Below are 14,707 nucleotides of genomic sequence, written 5' to 3' on the forward strand. Positions count from 1 at the left end.
AAAACATGCACGAAAAATGCAAACCAAACACTATTTTTCAGAAAATGCGTGTTTTTAAAAAAATGAAAATAAAAAACACGCGTACCAAATACACCCTTAATTTTTCTAGATTTTTCGATTTTGGATTGTATGCCCCTTTTACTGACATGTGAAATATTACTCGAACAGGATTTTTATTAATAATTTAGATGGATAACCAAGGTGATAAAGATAAATAGATAACCTCCCACCAAACGTATTAAAATGAAAACGGTTGCAAGTTGGGCTTAGACCGGTTCAAATCGCCTCTTTTTCTGGTTCATTTAGTCACGTGATTAGCATGGAGAATACACGCGTACCAATTACACCCTTAATTTTTCTAGATTTTGGATTATATGTCCCTTTTACTGACATGTGAAATATTACTCGAACAGAATTTTTATTAATAATTTAGATGGATAACCAAGGTGATAAAGATAAATAGATAACCTTCCACCAAACGTATTAAAATGAAAACGGTTGCAAGTTGGGCTTAGACCGGTTCAGATCGCCTCTTTTTCCGGTTCATTTAGTCACGTGGCTAGCATGGAGAATATTTAATTGGGCCTTGTCTTTTGGAGTTATTGGGCTTTTTCGGCCTATTTATTCATCGTTTGAAGACTTCAAGAGCGTCAAGCCAACTGTCCTTGACACGACGTGTAACGAAGGAGGTCTCCTCTCTGTATTCCCTCTCCCACGTTCGACGAGAGGAACCCTAGGAACCGAAGAGGAGCAATTCCTGCTTCCAATTACGAATTCTACGCCGATTCCACCGTCTTCCTTGATCCGTGGTCCCCGGCGATGCCGATCTAGCTCCGGAGGGTTGTAAATCATCGGGAATGGCTCATGGCGGCTACGGCAGGCGTCGGATCGAGGAGCGGCGACCCCTTGGCCGGCGCTCCAAGGGGGTGGGGCTGGATAAGAGGCGCAACAAATTGAAACGCGTCTCCCTCAAGAGTCAGATCCGTTCCGTCGAGCGCTTTCTTCGTAAGGTACTCAGGCCTCAACTTCCATTTAGCTAAAACGGTAGTATTACAGATGTATAATCCTGCAGTTGCGTTAATGGAACAAACTGCTGAAGCCCTGATTGAAAAAAAATTCAATTATGATATTAATCATTAATGCTGTTTGCTGTTGAGTACATTATTTGCTATGGGTTTTGATTAACACTTAGCTTTATTTTTTTTTTCTATAAACATCTTTTGTGATTTTTTTGGTTGTTGGGTGAAAATTTTGTAGTTGTAAATTTAACTGTTCAATAAAGCCACGGTGTCTAGTTGCTTTCCTTTGTGTAATATATTCCTTTTTATCTATAAAAAGAAACTCTGTTTGCTTGGTGAGTCTTTTAATACAGTGGACGTATCTAGGACTTACCTGATGAAGTCAGGAAGGCTCAGGAAAAGAAGCTTGAAGAACTCAAACAGCAACAGGAGCTGCAGACACTCTTGGAATTGGAACATAAGTTACGTCTGAGGGACAAAAAGATAAAATTCTTGGGTATATATGTTTCGAAATGAAAACTATTGTAATTTGTTGGATTGTGCTTTTGCTTATCTTTTTCTGTTCATCTTGCTGTGGTTTGTAATTAGAGAGGCGAAAGGTTGAAAGGATGATAAGGAGGCTTGAGAAACAACAACGCACATCATTAGATCATGTCTCAGATGAAAGTATTTTCTATCAGCTTTCAAAGCTAAAGGAGGATCTAAATTATATCCGCGTGAGTTCAATTTTTCTCTTCATCAGTCGTACTATGGGAATGGCCTTAATCTTGTTTGTGTTTGCTAGGTAGCTGGTGCATTGAAAGATTTTAAAATTTTAGAAATTTATTAGGAATAGCATTTCTCTAGTTATTAACTTGCCGTTTAATCTGTGCTGAATGATGCTCTTATTGTTTGTCTAGTTGTTGCTAAACACTGAAGATAATTCAAAGTGACACCTGATTTATTCCCTTTGATGATACAGTTCTTCCCCAAGACTGAAAAATATGTGTCACTGTTTGTTGGTGGTGATAATCCAGCAATTGTCGATAAGAGAAACAAATTACATCAACAGGTTAAAGCTTATCTTATAACTGCTGCTGCAAATGGAAAGGATTTAGAAGGTTATGATATTCTTATTAGTTTATTAACTGTTTCAATTCGTTACACTTGATTTTAGCATTATGTGTGACACCAAGTACTTTGGTATATTAACAAATATTGTTATGCATCAATCACTTGGTATTTGGCCTTTGTTATACATAAATTTCAATATGGTCATACTGACTTAGCAGAAACAGCAAGTGATGATGATGCTTTAGATGTCAGTGAGGATGACTTCTTCTTGAGTGGAAGTTCAAGTGATGAGGCAGAGGCAGACGATGAATGGACAGATAGAAGTACTAGGTATGCTATTTTTTCATAGATTGAGTTTTCTAAGATGAAAATTTTAATGAATTTTGTAAGGTTGTCTTTGTTGAAAGATTGTCACATATGTTTTTTTTTAGAGGAAACATACTGGTTAAAGTTTAAACCATTGCAAAAGGTTCCTTAAGAGATTATATTTCATCTTGCCAACCCTTTTGTTATATTTTCTCTTTTTTAACTCAATGTTGGTTCTGAGGATGTCATTGAATATTACTTCAATATCTTCTTGGTTTTTTTTTGTTTACTTATAATCACCCAGTTAACCTGCAGTCCTCTACTACCCTTAAGATATTTTTGTATGTATCAAATTTTGTTGCTTTAAGTATGATATTGTCAGTGTTGTTAGAGGCGCGAGGCGCAAAAAGCTCCTAGAGCCCGAGGCGCGAGGCGCGCCCGAGGCGCGCGCCTCTTGAACATGAGGTTGATGATTACCAGACTATTGCCACACTCATATATTATGTCAAATATGATAACTATTAATATTCCACACACATCAATATCACATATAACAAGCAAAACAACACCATGATAAAATTAATAAAAGTTTCAAACTTTCAAATTTCAACTTTCTAATTTAAACTAACAAAGTCCATCAAAATAAGCGTAATAAGTCAAATTAATCATCAAGCTCAAGATCATCCTCATTGTATTCTTCTTCTTCGTTATCTTCATCTTCTTCAAATTCAATTTCTTCTTCTTCTTCTTCATCTCTAAATCTTAGAGATGAGTGTCTCATAGAGGAAGATGCATTTCCCTTCTCGACTTGTTTAGGCCTAGCATTTGAACTAGAGGTCATGGTTGCAATATTTTTTCCTCTAGTACAATATTCAGGCTCTTCAGCTCCACTAGCCCTAGCAACGACATCCCATGTCAAGTCATCACCTTCAAAAACCAACTCATCTTCTTCATTATCACTTTCTCCATCCATTCTACCCATCAACCATTCATTACTATCATCAATATCTGTCAAAGAGATGAGGTCAATCTTATCACGTGCATCATACCGAAGCTTTAAGGCACGATTGTATTTCACAAATACCAAATCATTTAAGCGCTGTTGAGCTAGCCTATTTCTTTTTTTGCTGTGAATCTACAAAATGTCAAAAATCACAATAAGTATAATAAAATATCAAAGAATATTTTCTACTTATAAAAGTAGCATACTAATAGTATCAAACATTTATATTTATTACATACCTGCTCAAATACACTCCAATTGCGCTCACAACCAGAAGCACTACAAGTGAGGCTAAGCACTTTAATAGCAAACTTTTGCAATTCTGGGGTATTTGCTCCATAGCATTCCCACCATTCTGCTGGAGATAATGCTCTTCTATGTCTAATTGCTACATTCCTCCCAAATAGCCCTTCTGCCTTTCGATATATAGAGAGTTGGGTAGTGATTTTATCTTGCTCGGCAGCGCTTGAAACCAATCTCTCCATAGTTTCAAACAAACCATTCACCACTTCTCCACAGATATTTGAATCTGTGTATGAATAAAAATATTCTGGATTCAAATAATGTCCTGCAGCATGCAGAGGCCGATGAAGTTGACATTCCCATCTCGCATCAATGATCTCAAACACTTCTTTGTATTTTTCTTCTTTCTCCTTGAAGGCCTTCATAATTGTTTCTTTTGCCCTATCCATAGCCTCATAAATATAACCCATTGCAGGTTTTCTTTCGCCATCAACCAGTCTCAGAACACGGACTAAAGGGCCATATATCTTTAAAATATGCACAATACTGCTCCAAAATCTAAGTGTCATGATGATTTTAGCTACCTTCTTCCCCGCCGCTTCTTTTGCCCATTTACTCTCTATCCAATCCTTTGAAATGGACATTTTTCTTAAATTTTGCTTCTGTAGGTGCATCCTTTCAAGAGTAAGAAAAGCAGTAGCAAATCTTGTGACACCTGCCCGACAAAGCTCTTTTTGTCTTGTGAATTGCCTCAACATATTTACCATGCCAGGGCGAACATAAATGTAAGCATTCACACTCATTGCCTTCTTCAATGTTGCTTTAAAATCAGGCAATTTCCCTATATCTTCTAAGATCAAGTCAACGCAGTGAGCAGCACAAGGAGTCCAATACAAGTGTGGCCTTTTTGCTTCTAATAATTTTCCTACAAAAGAAGTTAGAAAAGTAGATAAATTTAACATATATAAGAAAAAACATATTGATAAGAAATAATTAAATAGATTCTTACCGGCAAGCACATTGTTACTTGCACTATCTGTAACAACTTGAACAACATTTACTTCTCCTACACGCTCCACAAATCGATCAAGCAATTGAAATATTTTCTCTCCAGTCTTTGCATAATCAGAAGCATCAACCGATTCGATGAGAACTGAACCTTTAGGAGAATTCACTTAAAAATTAATCAATGTTCTCTGCCTTTTGTCTGTCCACCCATCTGCCATCAAACTACAACCATACTTGGCCCATTCTGTTTCACACGACTTAATGTAATCATTTGTCACACTATCAACAGCCTTTTTTAGAAAAGGAACCCGCACCTCATGATAACTAGGTCCTTTTAGACCTATACCATATTGGCCAACCAAGTCCAACATTCTTTTGAAGCTTGAATAGTTAACGGCATTAAATGGAATTGTCGCATCATACATCCACTCAGTTATGGCCATACAAGCTTTTTCCCTCAATTCTTTCTTGTATGCCTCATTTATCGTAGATTGTCTTTCTTTACCCTTTCTACTTTCAACAATTTTTTGTACATTAGGAGCAAAATACGTATCCATTGGACCTATTTGTCTGGGCCTTTTTTGCATATTCACTGATCTAGAACTTGTACTTGTACTTATAGGTGGCACACCTTTAGCTCCAATATTATCCATATCAATATCATCACCAAGAGGGTCTACATCCTCAAAGTCCAATGTTGCAAGTTGAGAAAGATTACTTTTCTCTGCCTTTTTCTCCATGAAATTTTTAATTTCTTCACGTACATGAGATGGACATTTTTTACAAGTCGTAGTATTTCGAAACCCCCCAACAAGATGTTGTTTTGCACGATAAATGCCCCCTTTTGTAACTTTTTGACAAAAGTTACAAATTAAATCATTTTTATTATCTGGATTAACTTTTTGAAAATAATTCCATCCCGGATCTTTTGATATATATGTTGGAGTATCACTACTACCTTCCATGATAATTGAACAAGAAACTAGTCTGAAAAATTAAAAATAAAATAAAATTAATATGGTACCAGCAATAGAAAAGTACTGTACAGTATCAGCAATAACAAAATAGTAAAAAAACAAAAAGCAAAACAAGTCAAACAAAAATGAAAAAAACAGTTAAAAAACGAAATATTGGACAGCAGACATAGCACAGCAACAAAAGTAAAAAATCGGACAGCAGTAAGGAACTGGGAAGCAAAAACACAACCTGCAAAACAAAACAAAACTGGACAGCAACTCAGCGAACACGAACCAGCAAGAAACAACAGTAAAAAAACAAAATATCGGACAGCAGACAGCAGGACCAATACGAACAGCAGCACAGCAACAAAATTAAAAAATTGGACAGCAGTAGGTACTGGGAAGCAAAAACAAAATTAAAAAACAGGAAACCAAATCAAAACAAAACCACACAGCTCAGCGAACACGAACCAGCAACTAAAAGCAAAAAAACAAAAAAGCAGAACTGCAGAAGAAAAGAAGATACCGAATAGAAGAATAAAAAGAAAACTGAAAACGAAGAAGAAGAAAAGAAGATACAGAGAAAGAAGAAGAAACAGAAAATTGAAAAGAAGAAGAAAAGGAATAACAGAAGAAGCGAAGAAGCGAAGAAGCGAAGAGAATAAGAGAAGAACAAGATGATAACAGACGCAAAAGAAGATAAGAGGAAGAAGAAGCAGAAGAAGAAGGGAAGAACAGAAAAAACAGAAAAAAGAAAAAAAAACATACTTGGGCGGCGATGCAACTCAGCGCGGCGGTGGACGGAAATGGATTCAGGTTCTGCCTGCGTTCTCTTCCTCTCTTCCCTTCCTGCGTTCTTTTCTGTTCCTCTTTCCCGTGCCCTAATTCCAAACAAGATTTGGAATGTTTTTTTGGGTTTAAAATCCAGATTTTTTTCCAATCGCGACGCCTCAATCGCGCCTCGTTAGCGTTTCGTTGAGGTGCCAAGGCGCACGAGGCGCGCCTAGGCGCGCGCCTGGCGAACAGCGCCCGCCTCGCGTCACGCAAGGCGTTTTCTCCTGCGCCTTGTGCGCCTAGCGCCTCGGGCGCGCCTGAGGCGCGCCTTTAATAACCCAGGATATTGTACTCAAGGCCTTAAGAGTTTGCTGCATGGAAAGAAACAAATGAACATTCAGGTGAAATTGTAAGGGATGATAAAAGGTGTATGTATGCCGACTGGGTAGAACTAATGATTTGTAGTTGTTATGGTCAGTTACGAATTGAATTGCGGTATTTAAACTATAGGCCAAAACATATATGATAGTGAATTTGCTTGCCCATTATGGATTTTTCCAGTCTTCAAGTTATGCTTTTGTATTGCTGGAAATCATTGAGGATGGTGCTGGACAGTTTTTTCCCTCCACACCAACCTAACTCTGGATCTTCTGAACAAATTCATATTTGGTGTTGACTTTCTAATTCCCCTTGGAAAAAAATTTCAAACTGGCTTTATGGAAGCATGTATCTAGAAGCCACATGTTTATACCTAGAAGCAACAAATGTTTCTATCTAACAACATATAAATGGAGTTCACCTTCGGATTTGGATCTGCCAATAGTTCAAACACGAATGACATTAGCTGGCTACCTTTCATTTGGCCACATCCCTTGGCGCCACTTGGGTTTATATCACTCAGTATGATTGTCGTTGTGCAGTTGCATGTCGATAAAAAAATGTGTAGGTGGATAGTTTTGCAGCTTGAGCTACCACCTTGGAAATTTCCCTGAGCTTTGGTGCATCTGCCAAGTGAAGATTCACAAGTGCAGCTGTCAATGCATCTTTAACCTAGATGATCCTGTTGTTTAATTCTTGTTAATACGTTACCAATAATCAAATTCATCGTGTCAACCATTTATTTTATACTTTTGATAATTGTTAAACACTGAGTCCGTGATCTACCTAATGTCTTGAGTATTATAAAATGAAAAGTTAAGTCATCATTTACATCTAGACCCTCATGAATAATAAATCCATGAAGCGCCTTAATTTTCTCTGAATATTTTTCTTTATTTCATAGATCTTATTGATATGGACCAGGAGAGTTTGCTGTTTTATTTGCAGAGAACCAGCATCAAGTACTTCTGGGAAAGCAACATCCGGCATGTCCAGCGATGAAAGGAATCAGGTTAGTTCCCTTTGGATCTGCAACAATCAGCTTCTCATCTTTTTCTCTTCACATAGTTCAGATTTGACATGCATTGCCTAACATGTCCTTTCAGAGGCTAATATCTGCTCGAGCTCTAATGCCGCCACCTCGTTCAATGCCATCAAGCAGAAACCAGCCTGTTGAAAATGTGATGTCTACATCTAGTAACACATCAACTACTAGGAGTGGCCCTTCCTCCAATAGTTCAAGATTTGTAAATGGAGTGAGATCTCAGAACAGCAACGTGAGTTCTGGCTCTGATGCCCGCAAACCATGCCGGAAAAGGAGGCTGAAGAAGAAAAAGCTGGTTTGAATTATTTCTCACTCGATCTTTAACTGTGCATTCATTAAATAGGGTTTCACTATGGAAAACAATGTTGTCCATCGTGCATAAATGAAACAACAGAGCCATCCTTTATGATCCAATGAGAGTTAGTTTCCTGAAATGCTTTTCTTTAGATGCATTCGACAGTTATTTCTCTTTGCATCCTTGGTTCCAAGGGCCATTTGGATAGAATCTCACTAAGGTCACCAAATCTGACTCTTGCTTTTCGACAAGCCTGTTCATATGTAACTTGTATGAACTCCACTTGCATTGTTACTCTTGATAGCCAGCAAACTCTCTCTGTGAGAGCAATAGCTTTTATAATGACCATTAATGCAATAATAGAAAGTGCCTCTGCAGATTGATTTGTTGCTTTAGTATAAAATCATTTTTAATGCAAACTGTGTTCTAACATTTTTACTGTTTAAAATGTTTGAATGAATATGATAGTGATACGGTCCGCTACCTCTTCAAGAACTCAATATATGTGAGAACTCGCCTAATAACTTATACAGCACACTCACTAATTCAATATTAGCTCGTTCATTCGGACTTGTAATACTTTCTTTGTAGGACTAAATTGGGACGCCATTTCGTCTTCTCCCCTTTTCAGGTATTATGATGCATTTGGTATTGAAGAAGAATAAGGAAGCTGATGCATGCGGTGTATAACCACTGATACTGGAACTTATTCGATCCGTCTGCACCACAGTGAATACTATCCAACTCGGGTAAAAACAATGTCTCTCTTAAGTCACCTGGTTAGCTATTTCACAATGTATTATAGTTCGCATTCCCTGCATTTTCGCTGTTCCTAACGATTCCATAAGGGCCTGTTCCTGTCTCTGTTGATTCTTCGAGTTCTTAGTTACTGATATGATCAACTATCTTACCGCATGACAAATTTTTTTCACCATCGTCTTTGATCTAAATTGTCGTCGACATGTTGAATTCTGATGGCTAAGATCTCTGCAAAGGGTTGATTTGGTCATGATGTGAGGATCAAATTCCAATTTTATTTTTCTTGGGAAAATATTCATTTTACCTCCCAGAGGTGTTAACCTTTTTTAAGAAAAAAAATATATGTTTTTATTATAATTTTATTCTTTAGTTTGTTTTTTTATTTATTATTCTTGATATCTTAAAAGTTTAAAGGTTTTAGCTAGCTGTAATATATTAAAATTGAAAATTACTATAGTTTTATTTATTAGATTAATGATTTAATTAAATTACAAGGATTATTATGGTACTAGCCTACTCAGTAGAAGTTTAAGTTGGATGAATTTTGCAATAAGAAAGGTTAAACAAGCCTATTAAAATAAATAAATAAATTTGAACATCTTCAAATTTGACGCAATGCTATTAATTGATAAATTAGAGTATTGAACCATGGGACCATATTTATTGGTTGACTACTCTCCTTCAACCTAAACCCTAATTCTTCTCTTTGAATCAGCAATTGTGGGATACTGTGGATTCAAGCCAAATTCGCGGGCCGAGCAATCCACCAACTTGCATTCCGACTTAGGTCAAGCAAGAGCTAATTTGTTAATAATCGAACTGATAAATAAGAAATTGAGCAAATTAATTATTATTTTTTAATTAATCAAACGCATCAAATTTTTTGGGCAAAAGTTACAAGAGCTCTCTCTTTTTCTGAATTATGCGCTTTTTTTATAACTTTTTATCAAAAAAAAAAAAAACTATCCTTTATAAAATGACATAAATATCAGTAGGTATTCTACCATTTATAAAATGATAGGTATACTGACACATATTTCTCGTTTAACATCCTGTTTAAATTTTGAATCAACATCGTGTTGTAACAATTTTAAAATTGTGAGAGCATATGAATAAATGGAAAGAGGTTTTTTTAACAAAGTTATACTTTTCATTTAAAAGATTTAGCAAAAATCAAATTAGCTTCTTGGGAGAATTGGAAAGAGATTTTTTTAACAAAGTTATAATTTTCATTTAAAAGATTTAGCAAAAATCAAATTAGTTTCTTGGGAGGATTTAAAAAGACTTGTTGATAGTTGAAAAGCTCATGTCGGATTAATTTTTAGAATCAGGCTCGATTTAGTTTATCAGAAACTGATGCAAAGATATAAACATTGGATTAGTTTTTTTTTACTCTGACTCAAATTAGTTCATCAGAAATGATTTTAAAGATGCACATCAGATTAGTTTCTTTATCTATAACGGCTCAAGTCTTATCAAAGAACATCGTTTAAAGTCTATTCAAGAATTTCAAAGAATATGTCCTTTTCATGAAAGTTATTTTTCATATTAACAATTAAATTGCAATTGCAACAATGCGACCTCCCAATCAAGATTTAGACAGAAATATATGTACGAAATGCGTGTCTTAGAAACAAGTAGTGTATTAGAAGATATTTATATTATTTTATAAGGGTGGGACGTTTTTTGGATAAAAAATCAAAATAGGATAGACAATTCGATAACAAAAAAAAATTTCTTTGGATTTTTACCTAATTTTTTTTTATGAAAATCAAACAAGAATTGATAAAAAAAAAAATGATTAATTAAAATTGATAGATTGTCGAGTCCATCGACATTAGAAATAGGCCGATCGTTACCGTTCGGGATCATCAATGATCTTCAGTTCGATTTAATTGTTTAAATTGATATCTTAAACTCTAAATCAAAATGAATTAATGGATATTATTTTTATAAAGAATGAATTTTCAAATTAACTTATTCAAACTTCCGATTTCGATAGGTTAATTCCATTTGATTCATAGTTTGTTTAGCCCTATCTAAAGGTGTTACTCACAAGCCAGTGTTTTGCACTCAAATCAGCAAAGGGGAAGCTAATTGACGCAATGAAGGTGGTGACATCGACTGGGTTTGACGACATTAGGCTTAGCTTCATAAGCCAAACTAAAGATAATTTATTGCATCTAAAGGTGAAGACATCATTTTAACGATTCTTCTAAGATGTTCCACACTCTAGAAAAGAAAAATTCATGAGACATTTAACCTAGCATTGCGGCCCCTGTTTGAGAAACATCAGATACCTAACGAGGCATTTTCATATCCGTTAAAAATTAATCTCAAAATCTAGTATATCAAATACCATGTAAATACCTGTCAATCCACACGGGGATCAATGAAACACTATGATCCAAGCTCCGAACATCAGCTCAGTGAAGTGGGAAGAATCGGTTTTGCGGAAGCCACAGGGTGCTACATGGGCAGGTCTTTAAAGCATAACATTAGGTTCTTCACCACACTAATCATACATATCTACTCTAATGGAACTGAAAACCCTGATGAGCATGCACCTCATCGAACATCAAATGTCAATGCCATCACCGACACGACAAGAATCCAAAACAGATCGAGTGACGCATTTTATAGAATTCCACATCACCATACTCCCTAGTTCCCTTCCTCTTCAGCTCCCTTCATGTAGACCGTCTTTGCACCGTCTCCATTTTGTCTGCCGGAGTTGTTGCTTCCGCGCCCTTCGTTGGACAAGGCGCTGCCGGGATCTTGCTTCATTGAACTAGTGCGGCCGAAATCAGAAAACACTCCGCCAGCGAGCGTGTTCCCTCCGATGCTCGCCTCTCCGTGAAGCATGTTGAATCCACCGCTGCTGCCGAGCTGGCTATGCATTGCTGCTTGCTGCTGCTGCTGCTGCTGCTGCTGCAGGGCAGAGATCGGTGACTGAGCATATAGCATGGACGATCGAGCAGCCATGAGCGACTGAGGAGTCATCGGCTGAGCCTGTGGGTGTTGCAAGTAGCGAGGACCTGATTGCATGGCAGGATTGGGCGGGAACTGCCAAGAAGCGATCCAAAGTTAAATCCAGCATACTCATCAATAGCAAATCCAGGAACAAAGTGCTGATAGTGATACATACCTGAGCAATTGTCGGTGCTTGTTGCTGATTATCTGCAATCGCTGCAAGGTACATCAAATTCCTTTGAAGCTTAGCTTGGTTCCTGCAAGTAGAATGAGTAACATAAATCCACAAAAGATTCGGGTCCGGCTAAAAGGAATAGCATCCCTAAACCCTAACAACTTTCTACTGCATCTAAAAACCGTAGGGAAAATGCTGACCTTTGGTTAAGTTTAAAGCAAATAAGGAAACGATATTAATAAGAAATACTAAGGGGAGATCAAGATTCTTGTTTGCAAGGCAGACCAAAACAAGAAACTTCACATTTATATATTATTAGCTTTCATAGTTTTCTCATGTTTTGATCAGAATGATTAAGATGGTGGTTGTGATTTAAGTGTTCAACCATTGAAGACCCAATGAGCCATAAATTCATGCATTCATGGAATTTCAAATGAAACCAACTCATCATGAATAGAAAACGATCAAAATGCAAGGTATGAACACAGTAGTTCTTCATAGAACCTTTGAATTATGATTGTATCTACAACATATTTAAGACTTACTCGGCACATTCATCAGCTTTCCCAGCATTTTGGTTGTCCAGAATAGCTAGAATCAACTGCTTATTCTCATCCAAGTACTGCAGTATCAATAGGCAATTAGCAAAGCTTTTTAGGAAATAAAACAAAACGAAAAACAGTGGTTTAGTTTGATGAATCAACTAAATGGATAAAAGGTACTTGAAATAAATGCATTTATGAACCTAAAGCAATTAAAAATTCTTCAGCGTGCATTGAGGAAACTACCCAACCAAATATGTAAACTGTTGTCTGTTACTAGATTATGAACAAATATATTAGGTAATTTGTATCTACTACATTATGTTACTAATGAAGAAGAACCAAGCTCCCACGTGTGTAATGCAATGGTAAAACAACTAAGAGGATCAGAGGTTGAATCAAATCCCAATAAGAACAGGTATTCTAGAGGTCGGATTTTGAGTGTGCATAAGTTGTGCTTAGGCTACCTATTTCCTTGTAATGAAGGACCGAAAAATGAGTTAAACTTTCAATACATTTAGCCATAAACAAAAGGTGTACTATGTGAATTATGGTACATAGGTCAAATGATTCATTAAGTAACAAAACTTTCATGCATGCTCCTCAATCTTTGCTTGACCTTATCAACAAAATTATGATACCATAAGAAAAGGAGATAAAATGATATATTGCATCTATTATCATTCCCAAATGACAAGGATTATGTACCCTAAAAATATTTATCGCAATCGAAGATAAAAAAAAAACTAAGAGATATATGAATGTTTATTGCGATGAACTGCAACCACCAACATTCTTGAATGAGTATCGGATCAACAACATGTATGAAAAACAGCAGTAAAAGCAACAAAGAAAGAACTCCATTTGCCACTGAACAAACACCAAGCAAGCCTTGAGATTCTAATGGAGGTCTATCCTCTGAAAGGGAATGTCTTAACACTAATCGATCTATTTGGGAACAAAAGATCTAACTTGAAGACTAAAGATTGCTCAAAACACCAAGAATGCGATCAAAAACTCTTATTTTAATAGAACCTAGAATTTTTTTTTTCTGTCGAGATAAAGAACGCCATTCCTTTAAGAATGGAAGGAAGAAGACAATAGAACCGACGTTCAAAAGGATCACGAAGCAAGAACAGGAATAAACACGCATTTTGCACAACGCCGTCAAAAGCCTCATGTTCTCTATCGAGATGAAAAATGATGCCGAAGAACACATTCCGATATAGAGCAGCAAAGAGTCAAATACCATTCTATTGTTCAAGCATCGAAGCACCAAATTGACGGGACTAACATCCATCTTCATATTAGCCCTAAAAAACAAGATTTTTTTTGTTTGACAAGATGGATGAGAAGAAAGCTCGCCTAAGACATTGACGAGGATGGAAACACGATCCCGATCGAAGCAAGGAAGAAGAGCCAATGTCGTTCTAATCGTCGAAGCATTACAGCGCCAAAAAAACACGGTTTTTGTAGGATCACGGTGCAAGACGGAACTAACATCCATCCAAGCCCTAGAAACAGAAGCGCCAGATAACACGAAGCAAGAAGCTCGCAATCGCCATTAAGGACAACGAGAACAAGATCGGGGGTTCGCCGCAACAACAAAAACAGACGAGGCAATGAGAACGCGGCCTACGATTCTGTGCACGACAGCAACGGGCGAGAGGAGAAAGGGGGGGATGAGAAGAGCCGTACCTGTTGGATGATATCGGTGGTGACTTGATTAGGGGACGCATAGGCTGCCATCATCGGCTGCATCTGCATCAGGTGCTGCTGCATCTCTCGCTCGCTAGCTCGATCGACAGCCAATGACGACAAAAGCCAAACCAGCCTCCACTACTCCACGCCACCAGAGAAGAAGGCAGAGCAAGGGCGTCCTCCTCTCCTCCTCGCTCCGGCCGCGTATATATATATATAGAGAAGGAGGAGGAGACAAGGACGCTGCTCTTCTTGGGCACTGGGTTTTGCTTGGACCTTTCTTCCTCTCTCCTCGCTGTGTAGTTGCTGTCACGAGATCCCGTCACCGCCAGTGCTCACTAGCTGCTGCGTACCTCCTCCGACGAACGAAGGGTCGGATCAAGTCGAGCCGAGAGAGCGCCCAGCACCGCAACACGTGGATCGCGGAGGTGTGAAAGACGAGGACTGGAGGTGAGGGGAAACAGATGCCTTGTA

General features: G+C 37.4%; 3 protein-coding genes across 5 annotated transcripts; 1 reads left to right on the forward strand and 2 right to left on the reverse strand.

The window, feature by feature from the left end:
* The first annotated feature begins 645 nt into the window (after positions 1–645).
* LOC122008461 (rRNA-processing protein efg1-like) lies at positions 646–9,014 on the forward strand. Of its 3 annotated transcripts, XM_042564204.1 has the most exons (9): positions 646–1,010; positions 1,386–1,515; positions 1,608–1,735; positions 1,981–2,119; positions 2,291–2,402; positions 7,692–7,755; positions 7,850–8,083; positions 8,552–8,588; positions 8,715–9,014. In XM_042564204.1, the coding sequence occupies exons 1-8, from the start codon at positions 858–860 to the stop codon at positions 8,552–8,554; spliced, it is 963 nt and encodes a 320-aa protein (XP_042420138.1). In that variant the 5' UTR covers positions 646–857; the 3' UTR covers positions 8,555–8,588; positions 8,715–9,014. The 3 variants fall into 3 exon arrangements, 2 of the variants coding, with proteins under 2 accessions (XP_042420138.1, XP_042420137.1); XR_006119292.1 differs by having other exon boundaries at positions 7,850–8,588; XM_042564203.1 differs by lacking the exon at positions 8,552–8,588.
* Positions 3,513–4,509, reverse strand: LOC122008462. Its single transcript, XM_042564205.1, has one exon. The coding sequence runs from the start codon at positions 4,425–4,427 to the stop codon at positions 3,567–3,569; it is 861 nt and encodes a 286-aa protein (XP_042420139.1). The 5' UTR covers positions 4,428–4,509; the 3' UTR covers positions 3,513–3,566.
* A 2,258-nt stretch (positions 9,015–11,272) lies between the features above and the next one.
* On the reverse strand, positions 11,273–14,494 carry LOC122008463 (GRF-interacting factor 1-like). Its single transcript, XM_042564206.1, has 4 exons — positions 14,231–14,494; positions 12,536–12,612; positions 11,991–12,072; positions 11,273–11,908 (listed from the first exon to the last, which is right to left on the reverse strand). Exons 1-4 carry the CDS (start codon positions 14,312–14,314, stop codon positions 11,507–11,509), a joined length of 645 nt encoding a protein of 214 aa, XP_042420140.1. The 5' UTR covers positions 14,315–14,494; the 3' UTR covers positions 11,273–11,506.
* Positions 14,495–14,707: the final 213 nt, after the last annotated feature.

Source organism: Zingiber officinale, chromosome 8A, assembly GCF_018446385.1.
Source record: "Zingiber officinale cultivar Zhangliang chromosome 8A, Zo_v1.1, whole genome shotgun sequence".
Taxonomy (NCBI): domain Eukaryota; kingdom Viridiplantae; phylum Streptophyta; class Magnoliopsida; order Zingiberales; family Zingiberaceae; genus Zingiber; species Zingiber officinale.